The 25,553-nt window shown below is 40.2% G+C and overlaps 2 protein-coding genes across 2 annotated transcripts in view; both read right to left on the reverse strand.

Moving 5' to 3' along the window:
- dnah10 (dynein axonemal heavy chain 10) overlaps window positions 1–19,751 on the reverse strand; it is a 40,556-nt gene extending 20,805 nt beyond the window's left edge. Inside the window, exons 1-31 of the mRNA XM_077240869.1 lie at window positions 19,419–19,751; window positions 19,051–19,161; window positions 18,843–18,964; window positions 18,410–18,515; window positions 18,218–18,333; window positions 17,934–18,129; window positions 17,470–17,627; window positions 17,118–17,348; window positions 11,984–12,174; window positions 11,566–11,764; window positions 11,260–11,454; window positions 10,999–11,169; window positions 10,698–10,874; window positions 7,901–8,074; window positions 7,527–7,693; window positions 7,240–7,391; window positions 6,508–6,672; window positions 6,181–6,388; window positions 5,946–6,102; window positions 4,736–5,215; window positions 4,457–4,615; window positions 3,660–3,776; window positions 3,212–3,314; window positions 2,954–3,132; window positions 2,647–2,858; window positions 2,297–2,453; window positions 1,570–1,803; window positions 1,355–1,477; window positions 1,038–1,271; window positions 434–657; window positions 78–347 (exon numbers count right to left, since the gene is read on the reverse strand). Coding sequence (XP_077096984.1) covers window positions 78–347; window positions 434–657; window positions 1,038–1,271; window positions 1,355–1,477; window positions 1,570–1,803; window positions 2,297–2,453; window positions 2,647–2,858; window positions 2,954–3,132; window positions 3,212–3,314; window positions 3,660–3,776; window positions 4,457–4,615; window positions 4,736–5,215; window positions 5,946–6,102; window positions 6,181–6,388; window positions 6,508–6,672; window positions 7,240–7,391; window positions 7,527–7,693; window positions 7,901–8,074; window positions 10,698–10,874; window positions 10,999–11,169; window positions 11,260–11,454; window positions 11,566–11,764; window positions 11,984–12,174; window positions 17,118–17,348; window positions 17,470–17,627; window positions 17,934–18,129; window positions 18,218–18,333; window positions 18,410–18,515; window positions 18,843–18,964; window positions 19,051–19,161; window positions 19,419–19,644 — 5,714 coding nt within the window. The 5' untranslated portion in view covers window positions 19,645–19,751. The remainder of the gene's footprint in view (window positions 1–77; window positions 348–433; window positions 658–1,037; window positions 1,272–1,354; window positions 1,478–1,569; window positions 1,804–2,296; window positions 2,454–2,646; window positions 2,859–2,953; window positions 3,133–3,211; window positions 3,315–3,659; window positions 3,777–4,456; window positions 4,616–4,735; window positions 5,216–5,945; window positions 6,103–6,180; window positions 6,389–6,507; window positions 6,673–7,239; window positions 7,392–7,526; window positions 7,694–7,900; window positions 8,075–10,697; window positions 10,875–10,998; window positions 11,170–11,259; window positions 11,455–11,565; window positions 11,765–11,983; window positions 12,175–17,117; window positions 17,349–17,469; window positions 17,628–17,933; window positions 18,130–18,217; window positions 18,334–18,409; window positions 18,516–18,842; window positions 18,965–19,050; window positions 19,162–19,418) is intronic.
- Window positions 19,752–20,977: 1,226 nt separating this feature from the next.
- On the reverse strand, window positions 20,978–24,685 carry vamp5 (vesicle-associated membrane protein 5). The gene is made up of 3 exons (XM_077240866.1): window positions 24,483–24,685; window positions 22,449–22,592; window positions 20,978–21,741 (listed from the first exon to the last, which is right to left on the reverse strand). Exons 1-3 carry the CDS (start codon window positions 24,486–24,488, stop codon window positions 21,541–21,543), a joined length of 351 nt encoding a protein of 116 aa, XP_077096981.1. The 5' UTR covers window positions 24,489–24,685; the 3' UTR covers window positions 20,978–21,540.
- Window positions 24,686–25,553: the final 868 nt, after the last annotated feature.

Below are 25,553 nucleotides of genomic sequence, written 5' to 3' on the forward strand. Positions count from 1 at the left end.
AGTGTGTGTTAGGACGGAAAATTCAACCAATTCTCAACGTTACAACCTCTTTTGAGGTGACAGTTTTCATATCTTACCTATCTCTGACAAAAGCATCCACAATGTCCCTAGCATGGACATCAATGATGAGGACAGTGTTGATTTTCCGTCTGTCATTCTTATTTAAAGGTTGCGTGATGCGCCTCACCAAGTCATTGATCTGCTGGTGCATTTTCTTTGCATACTGTTTCAACGCCTGCTTTTCGCCATGATACATCCTTTTGAAGACGTCTTCCACCTCCCAGGTCCACCACACTTGGTTTGCTGCCAGCACCACCATGCCCTGGTAGTCAAGCATCCAGTCCACCCTGATGGAAATGCAGGCAACCATATTATTAAATTCTAATGAGAATTCTAAACAGCTCAATGAGATGGAATCTAGTAATGTCCTCGCCTAGTCTTTCGGTGGCCGTAGAAGTAAATAGCCTCTTTGGTGATAAGTCTGTTGGTTCTCCTCATCTCCAGCAGGACTCCAGTCATCCAGTCCTCCACACGGCCCTCTGCAGGGACAGGTTGTTTGAGCTCCATCACCTCCCCCTCAGCAGACACCAGTGCCCTTGCCACCATTTCTCCATTCATTCCCGTATCAAAACGCAAAGCTGCAATGTTGTCATACATCTGTCGATGAGGAAAAACAAGGTGATTGATTAATTTATGGTCTGTTAAAACAGGTGTATGCACCTGTTATTTTTGAACCAGAATTCAGTTAATTTGAATTAATTTAATATAAGGGTGAGTAAAGCTTATACAGCTTATATAGCTTTTAAATTTTAGGATGCAGCAGAGTACAAGTAGCCTAATAAAAGCAGGTTTTATTGCACATGAAACTTGTTAAGCTCATATGACTAGCCAAATTCTACTTGTTCTATCCCTTTAGTTTAAAAAATATAAACATGCATGTGAATCATTCACATTAAGATCAATAACATGGATTTAGAAAACAGAATTTAGAAAAAAAAACACTTTAATTTCATCCTTTTTTCAGCATGCAAAATTACCTTGATCATGTGCTCCTGCACACAAGTAGGCTCACTGCTCCCCAAAATACTGAGCAGCTCATCGTCAGAAATGAAGAAAAAGCGTGGGAAAGCATTTCGCTTGGAATCGAGGTAATCGTTCAGACTCTTTTGACACCTCTCCAAACCATCGCTTAGGTTCTGCAGTTCAGCCAGACGATTTGGAACCAGACAGCATCTCTTAATTCCAGGGTCCTTCACTGTGTCGGTCATTATCTGGTGATATCCATCAGAGGATAAGGGATTTACATTCTTCTCAAAAAACACATTTTTATATTAGTAGTTGGTGCAGATCTCACCTTTTTGAAAATTTTGTCAATATTTTCGAATTTTTTGGCTTCCTCAGGTAGCTGTGAGCTAATGTCACCTCCAATGAAGATGCTTTCCAGGTACATCCATTTTTGCTGCACTAACATCCATACCTACACATTTGAGAATAATGTTAAAGAAATGTGAACATGAGCCAGTGTGGTTTTCAAGTCGTTGATTGTTGATATTGTTGGTTTCCATTGACCTCAATAATCTCACTAAAGAGTGATAGATTCTTCTCCCACTGCTGCACAGTGACCAGGAAGGGACCTACAAAGTGGCTGCCTGCCATACTCTGCAGGTTCATGGCATCATCATCCAAGTGCTGGAGAATCTCATCCACAGCACCAAGAATGAAACCATGCTCCTGTGTGCCTTTTAAGAACCGCTGCACATTGAACTTCATATTTCCCCATGTGTCCTCCACTTCTTTTACTCCCTGCAAAAATGCACACAAACATACTCTGTAATCTATTATCACAATCATTTAAGGAAACTTACGACCAATGCCACAATCTCAATAAACAGTTCAAATCAGTCTTTCTTGGGATTTTTCATCATTAACATCATTTACTCATGCTCTTCCAAATCTGTATGCATTTCTTTCTTCTGTGAAACATAGAAGACATTTAGTAGAATGTTGGCAACCAAACAGTTTAAGTTTTCATTGACTTTTATTGTATGGACAAAAATACAATGGATGCCAATGTGAACCGAAACTGTTTGGTTACCAACATTCTTCTTTCTATACCATCTATACAACTTTAAGTTCCACAGAAGTCAAAAGGCGTGCAGGTTTGGAAAGACATGAGTAATTGATTGCAGAATGTTTATTTTTGGGTGAACTTTCCCTTTAACTCTAAATGCTGGATTTCAAACCATTACTATTATAAGAAGTGTAGTTGAATTTAATTTTTGGTGAGATTTCTAACCGTCTCGATCCCAAGCTCCTTTACAGCTGAGGTGACAATGTCACTGATGACGTTCCCATACTTGTGCAGTTCCATGGAGAACATGTTCTCCAGAGTGAAGGTGTTTGGGTTCATCTCAAAGCTAGAGCCTGTCCTCTCCATTAGGCCCTTCCAGTGCCTGCAGCAACCAAGTGAGCACTTGAGTCTCGTGTTGCATAAAGTATATCCAAACAGCTAGTGACCTTAGATTAGGCTACCTTTTTGAAGATCACACTATTCAGCCCTTAATCATATTTACTAGCTGTGTTTAAAGGCAGAGATATATTACTTTAAGTTAGAACATTATAAAACAAAAACTTAAAAGCTTTTACCTGTCTCTGAGAGCCTTATTTTTTAGGTCCAAAAGGAGAGGGAGTGACTCTTTGAATTCTTTCATGCGGCCCTCCAGGAAGAAAGATACAGGAAGAGCTCTCACATCCTTCGGCAGCTTCCGCAAGCTCTTGATAAGTCCTTCTATACCGTCCTGAAGGACCTTTATGTCCAGATTTACCCAAAGGGTCTGTGACCACTCTTTCTTAGCTACCTGAGGAATATACACACACCTGTGTCACAAATGTTCGGAAAATGTGACCAACATAATAATAAGTAAAAGTTTATGTAATGAATCGACATTCTAACTTTCTGGCTCTTATAAATCTCATAGATCTGTCTCAGGCCCCTCATCTCCTTCTGTACACTGAGAAGCTCTGGGTACATGGTGATGGGTAGGTTGAACAATTTCTCAGCTTTAGCCAGTTCCTGACGGCTTGCCTCCACCCTAGCCAACTCCGTCTCATAGGTATCCATGATCTCTAAACCTATAAGAGTACACATAAACAATAGTGATATAATACCAGGTGGGTAAGATATGAAAAACAAAAGTCCTGGTGCTATTGCCTTTCTCTAGATCATCTCCCACTGATCCAGGACCATGCATGTTGAAGCTCTCTGCAAATATGGAGATCTCCTGTTTATACTCCTCAATCTGATTCAGAGTGATCTGAGAGAGAGAGAGAGAGAGAGAGAGAGAGAGAGAGAGAGAGAGAGAGAGAGAGAGAGATAGATAGAGAGAGAGAGAGAGAGAGAGAGAGAGAGAGAGAGAGAGAGAGAGAGAGAGAGAGAGAGAGATCAGGATCAGGGGCCAGTTGCATAAACATAGCCGCTAAGTTAAGACTTTTCAAATTTTTCTAATACAAATTTGACCAATCTACCTTTTTAAGTAACTGACTTAAAAATGTTTTGACCAGCCTTGTAAGACTAGTCTAAGCAGTGTGTGCAACCAGCCAACCAGCATTGTTGGCGTGTTAGAACTAACCAAGCCTTACTGGTAAATGATTGGTACTACCTCTGCAAAAGTCTTCTTTACTTTCCCCAAACTGCAGTCAACCCGTCTAGACTCTTTAAAAAGTTCACTCCAGAGATTGCAGATGTTTGCAGACAGTAGCATCTCCTCCTCTGAAGTCTTCAGAACAAAAGAGTTGTAAAGCAGATAAATTATCAAAGGAATGACCACAAAACGTTTTAGTGCATATTTAATATTTGACGTGTACAAAAACTAACAATAGTTTAGGTTAAGTAAGATTATTCTTTTTTGTGTGTGTGACAGAAATTAATACTTTTATTCACCAAGGACACTTTAAAGTAATAAAAAGTGACAGTAACATCGTTTATAATGTCAAAATATTTCTATTTAAAATAAATGCATTTTTTTATCTTTCTATTCATCAAAGGATCCTGAGAAGACTATCACTGTTTCCACAGAAATATTAAGCAGCATAACTGTTTTCAACATTGATGATAATAAGAAATATTCTTTGAGCAGAAAATCTGAATATTAGAATGATTTCTGAAGGATCATGTGACACTGAAGTAATGACAGCTAAAATTCATCTTTGCCATCAAAGGAATAAATTACATCTCAAAATATACTAAAATAGAAAACAGTTATTTTTTAATTGTAATCATATTTCATAATATAAAGGGTTTTACTGTCTTTTTGATCTAATAAAAGCAGCATTGGTGAGAATACATAACTTATTGACACGCACATTTTATCATCTTTCATTATAACAAATTGGTTTAGACGAATTGGTTTAAACATGTACTATTGCTCTACTGTCTGATACACTCAGGTCTACTCACCTCCACATTGTACATGCTCAGAGTTCTGTATCTCTCTTGTATATCACTGATTCTCATCTCCACTAAGAGAGACATATCTCTAATGTCTGTGATGGTGCCCAGAACAAATTTCAGGTCCTCCAAGGTATTGGGGTTCCTCTTCAAATTATCTGACAATTTCTGTTCACAGTAAACGCATTCTATAAGTACAGACTGCCTCAAAATCTCAACATTTCACTTACATGATTCTTACATGAAGATAACATTTAGAACAGTGCAACAGTTTAGAACAGTCCTCACCAACAGCTCATTGCGCAGGTTGAAAAGCTCCTCTCGGGCCGAGTCATTGAGTAGCCTGCCCAGAGAAGTGACCCACGCTTGTGCGTTCTCCTGGATGGCACGGGCTAGCGGCTCCAGGTTCAGCCTGATTATGTGTTCATGCTTCACCAAGGGCTGCTTTGCCACTTCATTGCTGACCTTGACATAGAACTGAAACTTCTCATCATACATCACACATGAGGGCTTCTTGGCTGCAAACTTCTCCATGACAATAGCCTTGTCGAGTTTCCAGAGAGAGCGGTAGCTCATCCATGTTTTGAGGTAGACGCTGGTTCCATTAAGGAGACGCTGCATTGTCTGGGAGACGGCAGTGGCTTGCTCATTTATCTGTGGAAGCTGGCAAACTTCATTGTAAAAAGTGAAGACGAATGGTTTGTCTTCACCATCCACATACTGTGGAGGGCATTGGATGCAACTGCCGTGCATCCAGCGAACAAACCGCTAAAAAGATACAAACAGAGGAAAAGGTGACCTGAGTGACCAAATATCTAATTTACAATAAAACTGTTCTAAATTTGTGGAAAATATTTGCTTTCTACTTGCTATCATTATTTTCAGTATTTTCAATTGTCAGAGAAGCAATTGGTCAATGGAGACGGCAGTAGTATGTTTCTGTTGTTTGGATTAATATTTGCTGCTCGGAAGGAATAATTTGTTTACTTTTATTTGTATTTTCAATTTTTATAGTAATTTGTATTTTGAATGCATTTATTTGTAATAAAGATTATTACATACTCTAAGATTAATCACTTTCTGTATTCCTCATTTGAATAAATGTAAATGATTTGCTATCTAAATTCATCATAATTTATTAATTTTGCCACTTCGACAGTTATTGAACAGAATTAAATCAACATTGAACTGACTTGAGATAAACATAACACTATTGTAGTGCTGTTTATAGCTGAATTGAGCTGGTTTGATAACTGATTAACTTATCAGTTATTAAACTGAACTGAATCAACACTGAACTGACTTGAGCTGAAAAATGACAGCTCCTTTTAGAGTTGATTTACAGCAGAATTTGAATTATTTTCATATTTGATGAAGTTTGCATCATTGATTGCTATTTTCCTGTTTATAACTGTGAAGTTGCTTTGAATCAATCTATATTGTTCATAACATGCTAAATAAAGGTGACTTTTCTTGACTTATGTAGCCTGCAACATACCTTGGTGCTCTCCACACAGTCAGCGACACACTGTCTAATAAGCTTGTACACTTCACTGTTTTTGGGAAGCAAAGAAATCTCAGGAGCAGCTAGAATGGTGTCGATTTGGAAGAGTGGAGTAGTGCCCATCAGTGCGTTGTTAAAAGCTTGAATATTCCTGAAAGGCAAGCATAAAAGAGCATTGGACCTATGCGACCTATGTAAATGCATCTGAGAAACAATTAAATAAACCTACTGAAGCACCATCTTGGTAAGTGAATCAAAGATTTTGTGCTCCCAGTAAGCGTAGAACTGAGCCATAGGCTTGGCTTTGCCAGTGCTGGTCCCCATGATCAGACTTTCCATCTTGGTGAGGAGAGGACTGATAGCTGCATACTTATTCCCCAGCAGGTTCACCACCTTTGCCCTCTCACTCTCAATGAAATCACAGAACTCTTTTATTCCTGGAACAACAGGCAGAAAACACCTTAACACATTGCCACTTTGTACCTGATGTGTTTGCTTATTGTGAGTTATTAAGAGTAATCTAGTCATTGCAAATACAGCCAATAACATTCTTAACCTGGGAGGTGTCCGGCTTTATCTGCCGTTGGGAACTTGAAAAGGTTTGCAGATTCAATGGATTTAAGTTTATCGTCAATGTCTCGTTCATTCTTCTGAATTTGGTTCACCAATGACTCAAATTTGGAAGTGGCCTGATTTCCACGTTGGATGAATTGTGGTATACCTGTTAAATGAAGTTTAATTCAAGAAATTACATTAAGAACAAGACAAAATAGTGGGGCAGCAACTACTCATTTTTACGGGGTACCCGGCACTGAAAATATAATATTTAGACCTAAAGATTTATGTATTTAAATTGCATATAAAATTTACATCCATCTGTATTACATAGTTTTAACATAATAACTTAATATTATGTCATATATACTTGAAACAGGTAAGATTTCTACACTCAAAAGAATATTGGCATAGTTTATTACAAACTATAACATATTTGATTTTATCTAAATAATCATATTCTCAAAATGCATGAATTTAAATTGTTTAGAATCAGCATAAATGGAACAAGCAACATTCATGGAACAAGCAATATTCAGTTAGTTAAAATGTATGGGAGTGAATCAAATTTGACTGATTGATGATAAACATATAAACTAGATAATTGTGTATTTAAAATATATTCAGTTTATTTTAACTATTTCCAAAATCTTACCAGTTTCTTTCCTTATTCATTTATGTATGACTGACAAATATGCATCTCTTTAAAATCTTAAATTTGTGTGCAACTTACCCAAAAACTGCCAGTTGACTCTTTTGCACCCAAAGCTTAGCACTCGCCTCAGTTCCTGCACCGCATCAGCCATTAGTGAGAACTCGGCATCATTTAGATTATCCATCAGAGAATGGTAATGGTTTACTAACTTCTTCAGTTCAATTTTGTACCTGCATGCGTAACAGTAAATAGTAACAAAAGTGTCAAAACACACTTCAAGAGACATTTTAAGGAAGTCTTTTTTTAGGTCAAATGTCATGAAGGTTCAGTAAATTAATTGTAGGAATTAATTATAGGCAGACTACCTGAGAAACCTGTCTTCCTGCAGAGCCACATTTAGTGCCTCATTTGGTAATAAGATGCCCAAGTGATCCAGATATTTGGTCTCAGATATGATCTCTTGTAGTTCGGGGGCAAAATTCACAGAATAGCGCACATCCTTTTCCACATCCCTCTCCGAGCCCTGAGCAGTCTGCAATCACAGCCATATTCATAATACATAATAACATTAGTGTTATTTCAAAGCACTGGTTTAAGTAAATAGTGGCTATGGAGTAGAGGGAAACTGAGATCATTAAAATGACTTATCCTCATATTTCCATGCTATAAGGACCATTATCAATTTTGACCATCTTTTCCTAACAGCTAACAGACAGGTTTCCCTGTCACTGCAACGTACGGCATTTGGCTGTATGGAGTCTTCATAGACAGTCCCAGCCCTGTTGACCATTATAAGCACACTTCTCTTCATGAGAAGGGGCAAAGTCTGAGTAATCTCTGCTTTCCAATGGTTATAAAGCTCCACCTCATAGTCCCTCATACGCAAAGCCACCTCTAAGAATTTGGATTCCACCTGCAAAGGGAAAAAATAAAAGACAGTCAGGATATTTTTATTCATATAAATGCAAATTTAGGAGAGCATAAGCATATGCAAAGAATACCTAAGTTCAAGTTTGTGTACTCTGATAGGTGTAACAAATAGAGTATAGGGATGAGCAAAACTACACATTTTCAAATTGGGTTGCCTGAAAGACTATTCACCCTGAATAGAATAATTGCAATGGTTTTGGGTTCACCTGACTCTAATCAGTTTTTAGTAGGGGTGTGAATTGTCACTGGTCTCACGATTCAATTCGAATATGATTATCATGTCAACGATTTGATTCGATATCACGATGCGCTGCATCCTTACTTTTCAATATTACTGCACATGTCTACATTTTCGTCAATGAATACAAGCAATCAGATATATACTGTAGAACTCTCTTTTTATTTGATCTGCTCAAAGAAAGTACACAATGTAGCAAACATCACACAACTTAAGTTTGAACACAGCAGACGACAGGACCATTTAGAACAAATACTAGTAAATACTACAAGCGCATGAAACTATCAAGTGTACTTAAGTTATAATAACGCTCACACACTCGCACGCACACACATGCAGCCTCGCACACACACATACACTCCCCTTCGCAATTTTACGCCAGCGCGAGTAGTGCGTTTGTGATGAATGAAATCAAAGAAACGTCAGTAGGCTATAATCGATTATGGTCTATTAATGCAACGATTAATTTCAACACCCCTAGTTTTTAGGGGACATTTACTTAAAGACTTCACTGTTCCTACAGTGTTCTTGTGTTCAAAAACTGTCAAATTTTGTAAAACAGAATGACACGGAATGAAGGGGTCTTGAACTTGAACTATTTTATTTAAAGGGCACCAATTATGCAAAATTCACTTTTACATGGTGTTTGAACATAAATGTGTGTTGGCAGTGTGTGAGCAAAACCACCCTAGAATGATAAAAATCCACCCAGTGTTTTTTTTTTTACAATCTCAATAAATCATAAGCACTGTCTCAGAACGAGCTGTTCTAAGATTCCCCTCAGTGTGACGTAGAATTGAGCAAGCCCCACCGACGTGGTTTGATTGACACTGTGGTTTTGTCATAGACCCCGCCCTCTGTGATCTCAACGACAGCCGGTGTTCTGACGATTTGTGCTGCCTTGTCGAAAATGTCTCCTAAGAAACATAAGTGTTCTGTTGTGGGATGTAATAATGTACATAGTAGTTTTCACTTACTTCCGACATCAGAGCCACTGAAAACGCAGTGGATGGATTTTATTTACGAAGGAAAGGCGCCACTTAAACTTCAAAATTACGTTTATGTTTGCGCAAATCATTTTCTGACTGACTGTTTTATTAACGAGGGTCAATTCAAAGCAGGTCTTGCTTCAAAGTTAATCCTCAAGTGTGGATCGTTGCCTACCGTTCGCAATCCAACGTCACCTCCAGTGTATTTTATGATTTTGAGCAAATAGTCATTTCAGTCGATGTCAGCCAATTTAACAACAAATGCGTCTAAAGTTGTTGCCGTCGTCGTAGAATGTCTGTGTATATAATTTAAACCTTGTTTGTATAGTGTGTAACCACACGTTTATAAATATATTTTTTAAAGATATTGTATTAAAAACTGTGCATGTTTTCTGTAAAGACAAGACATCAAAATTGCTATGTTTATACAAAGGCCAGCACATCGACACAAAGCTGTAGAACAAGGGATATTGGCATGCAGACCGAAACATCACATAAATGTAATTTCGTTTGTACGTAGCAAAAGATATCACAGTATTTGTGTTTGTAGTTTCAAAAAATTGCGCCAACGTTATCACAGTTTGTGTGTGTCTGTGTGTGTTTCACATCCATAATTGCAGAGGGGACTCGATTACAACTCTATAAGTACATAAATGTATCAAATAACCATTCCGAGACGTCCTGGTCCATTCTCATTTGTGTTTCTTCTGCCGGAGTCTCTTCATCATCTGGGTCTGATTCCGGTTCAAACATGTACGGCTGAATGCCATACAAAACAGCGCGTCTCTCATTTTCAGCCATTCTGCTTCTACCGACTGTTTATTGCCATAGGTATGCAAGCTACGCCCTCATCCAAAGGCAGGGCGGGGATATGCAGCTCATTTACATTTAAGGTGGTACACACCAAAACAGCTCTTTTTAAAACAGGCCCCAAAAATGACTTTTTCAAATGGTTATAATAAATTAACTGTGGGGTATTTTGTGCTGAAACTTCACAAATACATTCTGGGGACACCAGAGACCAATATTACATCTTGTAAAAAGGGGCATAATAGGTGCCCTTTAACACACATCTTAAAAATAATAAACATTAGTGAGACACTCAAAAAACAATGTGATGACATCCATCTGTATGTGTATTTATGTATGGGTGCTGAAACGTCATAACATAATATGATGTTTAAATGTATTATTTATATATATTCATTTGTATATAATTACAATTAATTGTCCCTTTTGATTGTCAACACCAGTCCCAATCCCACTGAGATTGTATATCCCCTGTTTTATATTAATGTAGAAAGCCTACAAGGTTTGACACTCAGCTCATCATACTAGTAACAAAAACTTTTACTTAGTGACAATGTGGGAAGACTTACGACTTTGCCCTCTTCGCTGTGCATCAGCTCACGTGCCTTCTTGAAGCGTTTTATGGGGTACTTAATACGGTCTAGCAGGAAACGCTCCCAAACAATGGCTCCTGCCACAGGAGGATGATTCTTATTCAGAGGTGGATTATCCTGGAGTTTCATAAATATGTCATTTAGAAGGTCCATCTAGGCAACAACAACACCAAAGAAGACACTTAAGAACAGCAAGAAATGCAATCTTTGTATTACCACGACAACATTTCAAAATCCAACATGTCCTAGGTTTATTAGTAAGCAGGTCATGAGGCACCTCTTTGCAGTACTGAGCAAGAATATCATTAAACTTCTTCATCAACTGATTGTTGATGGCATCTCTAGAGCGGATGTGCTTGAATTTCAGCAGCAGGTCAAAGGCTGCAGATGAAGAACGCAGCGTCTTGAAGGAACGATCAATGAAATTGATAGCTTCTCTTTCAATGGCCTTAATAAAAAGAGAGCATTTAATACACAAAAAATATCAAAAGAGGAAAACAAATGAACACTGACAATATAGTTGCTGCCAGATTTTTACCTGGACGCCAGTTTTAAATTCTTGTATGATCAATTTCCAACTGCTCATTTTGCGGATGTCAAAAGGGTCAAAGGTAAGTTCCTCAATGGGTTCGACGAGGCAGTTTACACGTTCTAAAACTTCATCTATACGCTTTGGATCACCCGTCACTGCTTTTAACTCCGCTCCAAAGATAATGTAGAACTCGTCCAGAGTCTATAAGTGAAAATTCATTTGTGAGAAAGTTACTTGTGAGAAGTCTGTGAGGAAAAAATTCTTCATGTAAAATTAAAAGTAAATTAATATGCTTAATCTAATTTGGCAAACCTGCAAAATGTTATACAAGTCCTGACAGACTGAAGCCATATAGCTTGTCTTTTCAAACAGCTTTTTGCGATTGAATTCCCAACGGGGATCACGGTCTGATTTCTCAATCAGTGCACGGACCTCAAAATAACTGGCCTTCCACAGTTCCAAGACTTGCTTTCCATCCTGAGCTTTGGCTTTGGCCACCACTCTCTTGTCTCTGCATTATATCAATTAATGTGGGAATTACAATCATTATACATTAACATTGTGTGTTTTAAGGTAATATTATGTGGAACAGTAAAAAAAAAAAGCCTTATTATAAAAGTATAAGCCTTATTTATTTTTTTCCACATCAAACAAAAGTAACTTCAAATGCAACATTTTCACCTTTTTGTACTGGCTTGTGGTTTGACTTTTACAGATTTTGCTTACTCACTTAAATAGAACACGGACATTTACGACTCTCGCAACCCGTTCAGATAGTTCCCAGGCAATGCGTTCCATCAAAGATTCCAAACGCTCATCTGTGTTGTAATGCCTGGATAATATCCAGATCAAACGCAGCCCGTGCATCAGTTGAGGAATAGTGTCCAAGACCACTTTGAAATCCAGTCCTGTGACAAGGTTCTGTAAGTAATAAAACATTGATGAGAAACTATATATTTTTGAGCCATGCTGCTCTGCAGGTGGGGGACCTCAGAAAATTCTGGAATTATCTAATTTACTCACCCCTGTGGCGTTCCAAAAGAGAAAAAAATACAACATACAGGTTTGGAACGATATAGAGATTACTAAATAATGATTTTGTTATTGGGATGCTTTGTTGTACTTGTACTTTAAAACGGAAAATACTGATTCACAAAACTGAATTTTTGAGACACTCACACTGATTTTTACTGTAAATCTGCTGATGCAACTGGTATTGTACAAAGCACCTTATGAATAAACATATTCCTATTCCTAGACAATGTGGGGCTGCAACATAGGAATGGTTCCCTTTCAGTCGATAACGTCAGACGTAGTCGACGGTCGACTGAATTGGGATCTCACTAGAGAGCCTATCCTCTTCGAGTACTATTGAACGAGCCAATGTAATTGGCGTGCGTGATTCGCATCACACACTCCGCCCCCGCGGTGCGGGTATAAATACGGAAGTGGATGCACGCACTAGTTGCCTTTCTCTTCGGACCCGATCGTTTGATGTCTCTGAGAGTGCTGTTGTCTACAACGAGCGAGTGTGTCGGTGTTCTTCAGGCAGACTCTCCTAGTGCTGGTGTTCTACAGCGCGAGTGCAGCGGTGATCGCGAGCTAGGGCACCCATGGAATGCACGAGGGTAATCCAGACCGTGCGCTCATAGGTGAGCACCGCACTGCATCCGACCTCACCCTCCGGGGCTTGAGTGTCGTAGCGTGCGTGATCGGTCTGGCGATGTCCACCTAGGTGGTCCAGTAGCGCCTTCGTTGGCTCAGCCTGGTTGGTATGGCGGATGCGGACAAGGTTCGGTTCCTGGTCTCCCCAATTTCCCAGGTTGGGCTGGTCGGCGACGCGGTGGAGAACTGCATCCAACAGTTCTCTGCCGCTCAAGCGCAGACGGAGGTCATCCGGCACATCCTGCCCCGGTGGCCAGCTGCTGCCTCCACCCGCCGCCGGTGGCAGCTCCTCCGCCTGCTCGTCGCCGTGGGCGTTCCCCGGCCGCCGCTCCTGCTGGCCCTCCGCAGCAGCCTCTACCCAGGCCTTAGCATGGAGCCGGCCGCAGTAGAGATGCCCAGCCCGCTCCAGGCGCTGGCAAGCCAGGTGGCAAGCGACAGCGAAGCATTCCGGAGCGGGCCGCCCAGGAATGGATGAGATGCTCTTGGAGTGGCACGAACACTCCCTCCCCCCGGGTGAAAAAAAACGGGTGGAGCCTTTGTTTGTGTGTGTGTCTGTTCCGCCACTGGCTCCCTAAAAAAAAAAAAAGAAAAAAAAAAGCGGAGCAAGCGGTACCCACACTTCAAAGAGAGAGCAATTTCATCTGTTCCTGGGTCCCAAGAGGGCCAGTCTGGTGGGTGTGACCCTGTATAGCCTTACACCCCTCAGCTCCCCCTTGGTCGCCAGCAGGCAGCTTGGTGCGTTCGAGGACCCGGTCATCCGCCTTCTCACGCGCCCCCTGCCACTTGTGGACACAGGTAAGTGTTGCACAGCACACTAACACCACTCTCTCTACTTTGCTGCCCCACCTCAGGCTCGGCTACCCCGCTCAAGTCAGTGATAGTCCTCACATTAGGTGTTGAGCAGACGTGCTCCTGAAAATTCAGTGATATTCATCACACCGAGTGTTGAGCAGTGCTCCTGACTTGTGCGTGCTTATCTTATCTTGCTGGCGAAGGATTTGATATAGCCGCTCCTCCAGCCCGTACGAAGGCCAGTTGTAAACTCGTTCTTCGTGCTACTAGGTGGTGGGTCGTGACCATCTTGGCCCAAGATTGGTCTGCAGCTCCGACCTGAAAGACATGTGCTTAAAAACAGATCTCTACCTTCCGCACCGCAGGCCATCCTGTGGGTTGCGTGTAAGGGTGGAGTATCAGTACAGTGTCCTTCCCTTCGAGTGCTCCAGAGCCCGTTAGGTCTTCAGGTCAACTGGAAGAGAGTAATCTCTTTTTATCTTTTATCTCTTTTTCAGTTTTGGAGATGGAATCGGTCTAACACGTCTCTCCAATGAGAATGTGTTCAGCTGGTGTTTGAAGTGAGAAAGGGTCCCACTGAAAGAACTTCAGTGTTTTTTTGCAGCCATTTGCTTCCTCCATATGTGACCGCTTCAGCGCTAGCTTCATGATCGAGTCCCGAGGTGACCGTGGCAGAGCAGCTCACCCTGTGTGACTATAGTTCATCCCGGTCTGCTGCCAAACCCTCTTCAACAGAGGGGCCATGTACAAAGGGCATGTTTTAACGGGGGCCTGGGCGACCCTCGGCTACACGGGCATTCGTGCCTCGAGTTGTTAGACATTGCGACCGTTGCGCAAGCTTCCGTTACATGTCACAACTCACCCGTCACCTCCTCCTTGGAGTCAGAAGCTTCTGAGGACGCTTTTTTCCACTCTTCCCGCTCTACTCAATTGTGCCGCCATCGAGCCTCACGACAGTTATAGCCAGGGCAAGTGGAGACTCCATCCCCTGGGTCCAGCTGGGTCATGACCATTCCGGGGCCGCTCAGTTGCCCCTCCGGTTTCGTCTTCCTGCAAGTGTTTGTACAAACCGAGCGGACTACCCTTGGACAAACACTGGCTCTCAGCTGCCCCAGGGGCCCGCAGAAATGCGTTTAACCCCTTGAGCCTTCTAAAAGCGACTGCGACTCATGGTCGCCTTGCGCCTGCTAAAGTCAGTGAATTCATCACACTTCATGTTGAGCAGAAATGCTCCTGAAACTCAGTGAAGTTCATCGCACTCAGGTGTTGAGCAGCAATGCTCCTGTAGCTCAGTGAGTTCATCACACTCAGGTGTTGAGCAAAAATGCTCCTGTAGCTCAGTGAATTCATCACACGCAGTGCTGAGCAGAAATGCTCCTGGTGCTCAGTGAAGTTCTTCGCACTCATGGGTTGAGCAGAAATGCTCCTGAATCTCAGTGAGTTTATCACACTCAGGTGTTGAGCAGGAATGCTCCTGAAGCTCAGTGAACTTATCACACTCAAGTGCTGAGCAGAAAATGCTCCGGAAGCCCAGTGATCTTCACATGTTGTGTTGAGAAATGCTCCTGTCTTTTTGCGCCCGTCGCTTGCACCTACGTGCCAAGTCAGGAGAGGAACAGGTCTTCATAGTTGCCCCTTATTGGCCCAACTAGACCTGGTTCCCATCGACAGCCTTCCTGACTTCCCCTGAAAACTCTTTCAGGGACGGGGCACGATGGCACCTGCGTTCTTCCCCCGGAGATTCCGGGCGGTCTTACATCTGAACGCGGAGGTTCAGGTGGCTATCACAGGGACATGTGATAGTTACCATCACTTCTGCGAGCACCCCCTAGAAATGGGTAGCGTGCTTACGCCTTTAGAAGTGGAACCTAGTCGTTGAGTGCGTCTTCTCTCCAGAGGAGATCCTGAAAGCTTTCGATCACTTCAGTGCTCTCTTTCCTGCAAAATGGGTTGGAGTAGGCTGTTTTCCTTCACCCTCAAAATGATGTTGCCTCGGTGTTTAAACGACGCTCATCGTGTTGCAGAAGTGTGCAGACGCACGTTCTGATCGTCAGGTTCCTGAGGAGCAAGGTCTTGTAAGATCCAGCCCTGGCTTCTCTGTCCATTCGCTTGGACGTGTACAGAATGCAAGCCATAGACCTCAGACCAGCTCTACAAATATCTGTTGGAACTCAGCAGAGAGGGAAGGCTGTTTCCATGCAAAGTTGCACTTAGTGCTTGCCTTCATTTCAGTAAAAATCCGAGATGCAACATGTCCACTTAGGTGTTGAGCTCCTCTATGATGAGTGTAAAGTGCTCCGCCTGGGCGTTGACGATATGCTTTGCTAAACAGATTCTAGAGTTGGGGGCTGGACGACACCTAGTTGAACCACTGCTTCCCGTGGGCTCCCTTCTCATGAGTTTCACCGTGAGCCCGGTTCAAGTGTCGGCTTGCTGCGCCGTTCCCCTCCTATGGACTGGATACGTGCGCCTTTCTACTCCAGTTGAGTTCCCTTAAAATTGAACCCTGTTGAGTTCCTCCACACCCCTCCGACGTCGGACGTGCGGAACGTCTGGTGTTAGGCCTACCACTCGTAAGCAGTGTGGAACCTGTGTTAGGCTGGGTCCATATGTTGCGGTCCCTACGGCGACCCCATATGTGTATTCTTCCACGATACGGCTCCCTGTGGCGAGCCCGTGTCTTCCCTCGGCAGAGTCTCTCTGCCGTCACTGTCCGGTGTGTCTCCCCCCGTCTTAGGCTGGAGCCACCCCAGTGACATTCCATATGTTAGACTGCCCGGTTTCCGCCCAGTTCATATGTGTATTCTCCACGTTACCTCCCTCTGGGTTGGATGTGGCTTCCGCAGCGTCCCTTCCTTCCAATGTACGGGGAACGCTTTCCCAGTGGTCCTGTAGGAACAGCAGTGACTTCCCTGGCCTAAGCCCTGTCCTTCCCCGCCTTAAATTTGCGGGGGCATCAGGAGGCTTTGGTTTAGGCACTGGAAGGTGGCAGCGTTAGTGGCGTTTTCAAAGGTTATCCCAATTCAGTCGACCGTCGACTACGTCTGACGTTATCGACTGAAAGGGAACGTCCTGGTTGCGTATGCAACCCACCGTTCCCTGAAGGAGGGAACGGAGGACGTAGTTCCCTTGCCACTACCGCTGGACCACCACTGACCCCGGGTTACTCTCGGCTCCTCAGCGAAAAGCAACTAGTGCGTGCATCCACTTCCGTATTTATACCCGCGCCGCGGGGGCGGAGTGTGTGATGCGAATCACGCACGCCAATTACATTGGCTCGTTCAATAGTACTCGAAGAGGATAGGCTCTCTAGCGAGATCCCAATTCAGTCGACCGTCGACTACGTCCTCCGTTCCCTCCTTCAGGGAATGGTGGGTTGCATACGCAACCAGGACGTTACTTCTCACCCTGAAGTGTCTCTCCATTGTGGTGAGGAAATGTACATTACTGGCAGACTCCTCATGGTATTTTCTAAGCTCAGATGTCGTCTTTTCCAGCTCCTGCATTATGAATGAGTCGGCATGGGTCATCACATCCAGAATCTTCTTCACCACTGGCAGGTTCAGCTGCTCACTCAAATTACTCAAGACAGCAAAACGTTCACGCCAGAACTCAATCTCTGCCAAAGGACCAAGACCCTTCAGTAGTGAAAAAACAGTCAGTCAGTTAATCTTCTTAATTAATTTTCTGTTTAGGTTAGAGTAGAAAACTTAACAACAAGAATTCCATCTTGATTCGTTCATTTGAAATTTTACAAACCTGTGGTTGCTTAGTTTTCTGCTCTTCGATGACAATTGTGATTTGTGTGTGCCAATTCATCACACACTGCTCAAGTTTCTCCACCATCCCTGGATTAGACATGAGCGTCTCCACTTCTCCCTCCAAATCAAGATCTGGAATGTGAAATTTAAACTCACCTATAACACAGAGATCAAAATGTTAAGCAGTTTTCAACATTGATAATAAGAAGAAATGTTCCTTGAGCACCAAATCAACATATTAGAATGGTTTCTGAAGGAAAACACTGAAGGCTGGAGTAAAGGCTGCTGGAAATTCAGCTTTTCCATCACATGAATAAATTACATATTATATAATATAATAATATTATTTTTAATTGTAATCATATTTCACAATTTTACTGTTTTTACTGATTTTTGATTAAGTAAATTAAGCTTTGGTGAGCATAAGATACTTCTTTCAATTTTTTTTAAAAACTAGCATACCTTCAAGCTGCAGTAAGGTTTGGTCTATGACCTGCAAGAATTTATGTGTGCTGTTGAGAAGATCATCTCGGACCTCAAAAGCTCCACGGGATTCTGCAGGCTGCTGTTTCTCTTGAGAGTCTTGAGAGCCAGCAACACCATAATAGCCACCATCAGTGATCCTGAGCTGGTTCACTGAGAGAAGAGGAACATACACCTGCAAGGAAAGAGCTCAGTGTATATAGTTCCATGGTAAAATTAAAGATAATTCATTTTTATTGGGAGTAAGAGGTTTAGGCACACACATGGTTGAGAAGCCCTCTAAGCATCATCAAGGGGTTGTCATTCATCATGCCAAACTCAATAAGTTTGGGCATCAAATTATTAGCCTCATGCATGTCCACAGGTTCAATGATGGTTTCTGGATAGGATAAAACACCAGATATCAGTTAAATGTACAAAATTCGGGAGGCACATTTTGAGAGTATTCCCCCTACCTTTAGTGTTCCTCAGGAAGTAGAGGAAATTGTATTTCTCGAACCTCTCCGGGATATTGTTCACGTCCACATGAAGCTCTACATGATACACAATCTGAACCTCAGTCTTATGATAGGGGAAAAAAATGTCAAAGCATCATAAAACAAAAATAATGATAATAATAACACTTATATATACTTATATATACACTTATATATACACTATATATATATATATATATATATATATATATATATATATATATATATATATCAAATAAGATCTCATACAAATCTTGATTAATAATAAACATATTTAATCATTAGATGAAATAAAACGTATTAAACGTATTTGCTAAGATCTCTTTCCTGCCCTAAAAAAAATATATATATATATATATATATATACACACACACACACTGTATAATTATAATATATTAAACTGAGAATTACATTGGCAGGTGGTTTATCCACATTTCTAGCCTCTGACAGGCCCTCAACTGTGAGATCCGGACTCTGGGAGTCTTCTGGGTTTGAGGACTCCTGGCTTTTTCTTTTTTTTAGTTTTCTGCTCTCTTGTGGAAAAAAACACAAGAACAACTTGTAACTTTGATGAATTTCTTTCTGATCATATAAATGAGGACTGAGGAAGCAGACTCACTATCAGCAGGGGTTTTCTCTCTATCTGAGAGGAGTGTCCCTTCAGACGAAACAGAAAGACTTCTCTCTGAATCATTCTCCGTACTTTCTACAGGATCTTGGTGTGCATGGACTGGGAAATTATATATGATTAAACACGTACATTAATTGATACCATTTTGTTTTGTTTTTAAATAACAGAAATGTCCTTAAGAATTCTTATCAGCTTAGTGAACAAAATGATAACTGATTTTTAAACTTCATATTTCAAGCATTGCACGCGCTTGGAGAACGTCGTTAACACATGTAGCAGCTAATGTTAGAGTAAATTACTGTGAATCGTAAAAACAGATAACAGTTATGCGTAGTTGCGTTGAAATATAAACGTACCAACAGGAATTTCCACTTCAACCTCTTCTTCGCGTATATTCTTGAAGAAAAAAAGCGTTGATGCCGCCTCTTCCTCTGTGACTATGTTTAAAAAGCTTATGATTTTCTGCTCTTCCTCTCCATCACCGCGACTGAGTAACTCCTCAAAACAGCCTGAATCTGGCAAATCAAACAGCACACACACTGCGTTTTTAATCCACTCCACTCGAGTGTCATGGTGAGCCATTCTTTTAGTTGTTTGGATGAGAATACTATATAATAAAGTTTGTAATTTACATGAGAAAACTATTTAGACTGTAGGCCTAATATTCGCAACCGAAAATGCGCTCTGGTTTTAGTTGACGTTGCTATAACAACGAGCGTCAACGCGGGCAGCCGGGCACTGATGGTGTTGTTGCCAGAGATCACAACAAGCACGCTACAAATTAGAATAGTTCACCCAAAAATGAAAATGCTGTCGTCATCTACTCCCCCTTAAGTTATTTCAAATCTGTATGAGTTTCTTTCTTCTGATGATCACAAAAGAAGATATTTGGAAGAGTGTCGTACAGTAATGCGCCAAACAGTTGAAGTAGCCATTGACTTCCATTGTATTTTTTTCTTCCATATATGGAAATCAATAAGGCCCATCAACTGTTTTGTTACACATATACTTTAGATTATCTTCTTTTGTGCTCAGCAGAAGTAATGTATACATGTTTGGAACAACTTGAGGGTCTGTAAATGATGACAGAATTTTCAATTTTGGGTGAACTAAGTCAACGTTATCCCTTTAAGTAACCTAGATTTCGCATTTATTTTTACTACAGAGAAAATAATGAAACTTAGCGCCAGTGTATTTATGGTACAAAGAGTCGCTGACACGAGAGACTGGTTTAATCAAGACTTTAATGGCGACCAGCGTTTACACAACAAAACACAGGAGAAGACCCTCGCCAGAGATTATTTATAAAGGACTTTGCCCTCGCGCAAGCGCAGCCTGGGTCCGCGCAAATGCGCTCAACGTCACAGGACACGTCACGATCCACGTTACACTCCACATACTGGCGTAGCCATAGATATCATATAGAGACGTAGCTGTTTAAATGTTCTTTTGTGAAAGTTTTCATATTTATATTTATATTCATATTTACGCTATGTCGTCCTGCAAAAAGTGCACATTTAATAGTGCAAACGTTGGTCGTGTAACCTTCTCACTTTCACATATTTGCTTTTGATACCTTGATACGTTCTTTGCTGTCCAATCTGCTCTTTTTACGTCAGTGCTTCAATCTTAAAATTTCCACCAGGTGGTTTTTACCTTCTCGTTTTACGAGCTCCTCATTTCAGTAACACTCGATATGGTTAAATTGATTAATTATGATGGTTAAATCATTGTCATTTTAATTCCAATTTACTATTTTGACTGCATAACGTCTTTGATGATGTTACACAACACCTGTCAAATGTGAACTCACTCAAGTCATTATAAAATCTCTACGAGCATTATAAAAGAAAACAAAAATAATACAGAAATAAATATGATTGAGGAAATTTAAAAAAATGATAGATATGGTATATTTACATAAGAAACATTTATTTATTAACACATTTTGTATGTTTCCACAATCAGACATATCTGATTAAACTCAACAGCATGTTTGTAGAGACTCCAAGACTTGAAATGGGTCAGATAAGAATCAAGAAAAGTTTATTTTTGAAGAACAAAAACACTCTACTCCCTGACGAAATCAAAACAATCTAACATGCTTTCCATGCTACACTTAACCAACTTTTAGCTCTGATTTATCCCATTCCTGGTTAAAATATGGCCTTTTCAACATGAATCCATGTAAACGGTTAAAATTAATGCAGCATACTCTATGTGTGTTACCATTGAAAAATGAAAGTGAAAGCAGAAAAGATGGTGACACCATGGTACCATTTTTGTATCACCCACATTTTTTTTTAGCATACTCTTGATAGTAAGTTACATCTAAGACTTAACTTGTGCATTCAGTGATGAAACTTAACTCTAATTTAGGCTACTTTAACAAAAGTACTAGAAACAAGATTTTCCAGGTGATATTCTGAGGCATTTTAAACACAACTTCACTCATCTTCTTGTCAGCTGGGCTATCTTCTAGCCATCTCCTGGTGCTTCTGTTGATCGTGTGGCTGGGGGTGTGTTTTGACTGTCCTCTCTGCTAAAACTCATTGCCACAGCCACAATTATGCCAAGAACCACTGTAGCTACAACTGCTGCTATTATCACTTTGTACTTAATATTCTCCCAGCGCTTCTTCTGTTTCACTTTAGTCGCGGTCTTTGAGAATCCTTTGCTCTGAAAAGAAACAATACAACTATTTCAATAATTGAATATTACCAAAAATATATATTTTTAAAAATTTTAAATTATGACAAAAAAAGTATTTTTTCCCCCTTCAAAATTAGAACTGACTTTAACATTTTGAAAACAATAAAGGACTGTTACAGAGACTCTTCATATGAAAAACAAGGAAAGGAAAAATATGCAAGTCTTTGTAATGGGCTTGAACTGGTTTTTGTTTTCCTAACTTTAATTGTTTGAACCAGTAACACCAACATCACATTGTGCTCATTACACATTCTTGCATGAAACCAAAGTGAACTTGTTGCCTTACCACATGGCACATCCTGCATAAACAGACTGCCATACTATTGCACAAGTTTTTGTTCATTTCATAACAAAAGGAAATAGCTTTCTAAAATTAACATGGTAAACTAAATTCAGGATGCAAATTGTACACTCTTTTTTTCCGTACACCCCACCTATACACTATTAATAGACTTCAATATGACATGCCTTTGCTTTCCCTATAAACACTTGAAATTCCGGAAACCCAGTTTATGGTCATCAGAGTCCTCAAGGAGCCATAAAAGATGTTCATGGGACCATAGAATGAGTAAATAATTAGGCATGCTTTTTTGAAAAGCTGTTTTATGTGCATGAATGAAATGATAGTTTGTGTTGTTATAATTTAATAAATATCACACAAACTAAGGTTTCACCTCTACCAGTAGTTGTTCCGCTCTGTTGTCCAGATCCATGAGTTTAACTGCTCGCTCCTCAGACTTGTTTAGGTTATCCAGCATGATAACTTTAACTTGCTCCACATCATCCTGGGCCTGACGGAGGCGGCTTTGCCCATTCTCCTAGGGACAGATTAAATGTTTTATAAAGAAAGGCAAACATCCTCTACAAATCATACATTAGCATCCATACATCTAGAGGTACTAGATGATATTGAATGTCCCACTAGAAATTCAACACATGAAATGCAATCAATGAACCATTAAAAGTAAAAAGTGGCAATGAAGTCTTCCTGGACGCATCCCAAAGAGTTCTGTTTACTCCAAGCACTGGGAATGCAATTCTGGAACAGTGCCTCTGCTCTCTCACAGTTTAACAAGGAACAGCACAGGGGAGAGACAGACAAACTGCATTTCTAGAAGGCATTGCATCAAAACCCACAATGAGGCCTTTGTGAAAACAACATGGCTGAGTGCTATGAAATACGCATTTGTAGATTGTGACCTTCCTGACATTAGCAGCCTCTACAGCATCAGACATATCATTTGTATATCAGCTGATTCAGACTGTTGATTCCTCTCTTTGTGCTCAGAAGGATGCAAGTAACTTGAGGTCAAGGTTTAGTTGATGAGTGGCCCATCATAGACGGGAAACTGTCAAGCAAAGATCAATGAAATCATTCATTTTACAGGAAACACCACTTATTTTTCATGCCATCTCACAAAAGAACCATGGACAATGGAACAGTGATTCCCAAATGGTGTCACGGCCCAAAACAATGCTAAATTCAAATAGCCTACTAAAATGCAAATTCTAAAAAGGTTTATCAACTTTTGAAAGGGAGGAGAAACCCACATATTTTGTTGCTGATACTGAAGGTCATGCATCTATTTTTATTTTATTTTATTTTTTTACATATTAACAGCATGAAAGAGATTTTATCGACTAACAATAAACAATGAAAAAATGTCAATGTTTGATTTTAATAACATTTGTTTAAATGTTATCATATTGTTTAAATTCTACAAGAAACAGTAAATAAATAAACAAATGTGTATGAATAAAAAAATCTAAATACGGGTGCTAAAGAAAAACAGTGATAGTCTTACGGATGGATGTAAACAACCTCAGCAAATAAGATTTTAGTAAAATATGGGCCATACACAGACAGACAGATAGATAGATAGATAGATAGATAGATAGATAGATAGATAGATAGATAGATAGATAGATAGATAAATAGATCTACATCTTTGAAATCAAGAGTAGCATGTTGATGATCAGTTTATCATCACTCATGAACAGAGGATACACATCTCTTTGTACATCCTTTCTTTGACTTCTTCCTTCCTCTTTCATTGTGACTGTTATAATGAATATGGAATTTCCTTGAGACAAGGCAAAAATCCCCTCGTTTTCAAATAAACACTTGTGATGTTGTCATTTCAAGCCACCTGAGACTAGGCTAACCAACAATAAGGGTTAAAGACCTTCTGGATGACATTCAAATGACACATATCATGAAAAAAACAAAACAAGGTAGGCCTATGTTTCAAATCCAAACAGACATAAAGAACTAAATGATGTAAACCACAACCCAATGCGCATCAGCCATTCACTTTATTTGTGTCATATTCCTAAAATAAATAAAGTGAATTGAGAGCTGCTACATATAGCCTGTTAAAAAAAATCTGTCATCAAAATGAAAGTTAATTTATAACATCACTTGCACAATGCACAGTGGCATACACATAGTGAACCAAACTAAACGTGTTTGGACCACACCATTTAACTTAAAGGGACCGTTTGCAGCGTTTACATCGAGTTATCTTTATTTATAACTATTTATAACAAAGTTGCTGTTTGTTTATAAGTTGGTTATAATTATTTGATGTTAAAAGTTCTTGCCTTTACATTGCCATGTTTTTATTTTAATATCTAATCTAATCTAATAAATCTATTGTCAGCGTAAGTTAAATGCGAAAACGAAACAAAAAGACAAAACAACTTACTGTCATTGTTTTATTCTTTCGCTTTACCACACCAGAAACTGTCACCGAATATACTGCATCTGAAAGAGACACCAGCAGCTAAAGCGAAAAAAACAATACAAGCTCGATATCTATCAAAATGAATGCGCGTGTTTTAGAAACTCTTCCAATCCAAGGCTTTAAAGTTCAGCCTTGCTGCTGTAATATAACGCCTGTTATCTACTGGGCGGGTAAATCACACTGCGCAGCCGCATGGCAGTCTATGTAAACGCCCATCTCCTGGCTTGCCAGTTGTTACACTGCCTGCCAGTAACTTATGATATTGTTCTAGGTCATGTGTCAAATATGCGCTTTAAAATGAATGCACGCCAGTACTTGTATTGTAATGTATTCACAAAAAGTTCACACAAGTCAAGCTGCCACAAAAAAAACGGTGTCCGATTCGAAAACACCATTATAATCAACTGATTTCTTTTTAAAGAAGCAGTTAAACCGATTCACAAATCAATCATAATAGAAAACTTTTTGCAGGAAATCTGATTCTGGAGGGGAATGTATGTGAGCTGCAGCTGGTGTAAGAAAAACAAGATAAAATCACAGCTGGGGGAAAAAAACTTGTCTTGGATCAGATGTAGGCTACTTGCTTTTTTAACCATTTTTTTTATGTTGAGCTATAATGTATAGAATAGCCTACAATCCGTTAATTTACCTCTGGCTATGTCCATCCCTTACACATACACATCATTTAGTCCTAGGAAATTGCAATATCTAAAACTTGCATTTTGTCCCTTTGTCCTATGCGTACTAAGCGGCTGCTTAGGGCCCCGCCGCCACTAGGGGGCCCCCAAACTACGCGTACACACCATAGACTGTAAAAAAATAGGGTACACACTGAGTTGTGTCTGTCACTTTGTTAGAAGCGGGACAGCAGCCTATAGTACATGGATAGTTAAAGGGATAGTTCACCCACATATGATATTATTTAGCCTACTTACTCTCCATGTATGAATTTCTTTCTTCTGCTGAACACAAAATAGGATATTTTGAAGAACGTGTGTAAAAAAAACTGTTGCAGGTCCTCATTGACTTCCA

This window comes from Siphateles boraxobius, unplaced genomic scaffold (genome assembly GCF_051911475.1).
Source record: "Siphateles boraxobius isolate OS27281-9 unplaced genomic scaffold, OSU_SipBor_1 24, whole genome shotgun sequence".
Taxonomy (NCBI): Eukaryota; Metazoa; Chordata; class Actinopteri; order Cypriniformes; family Leuciscidae; genus Siphateles; species Siphateles boraxobius.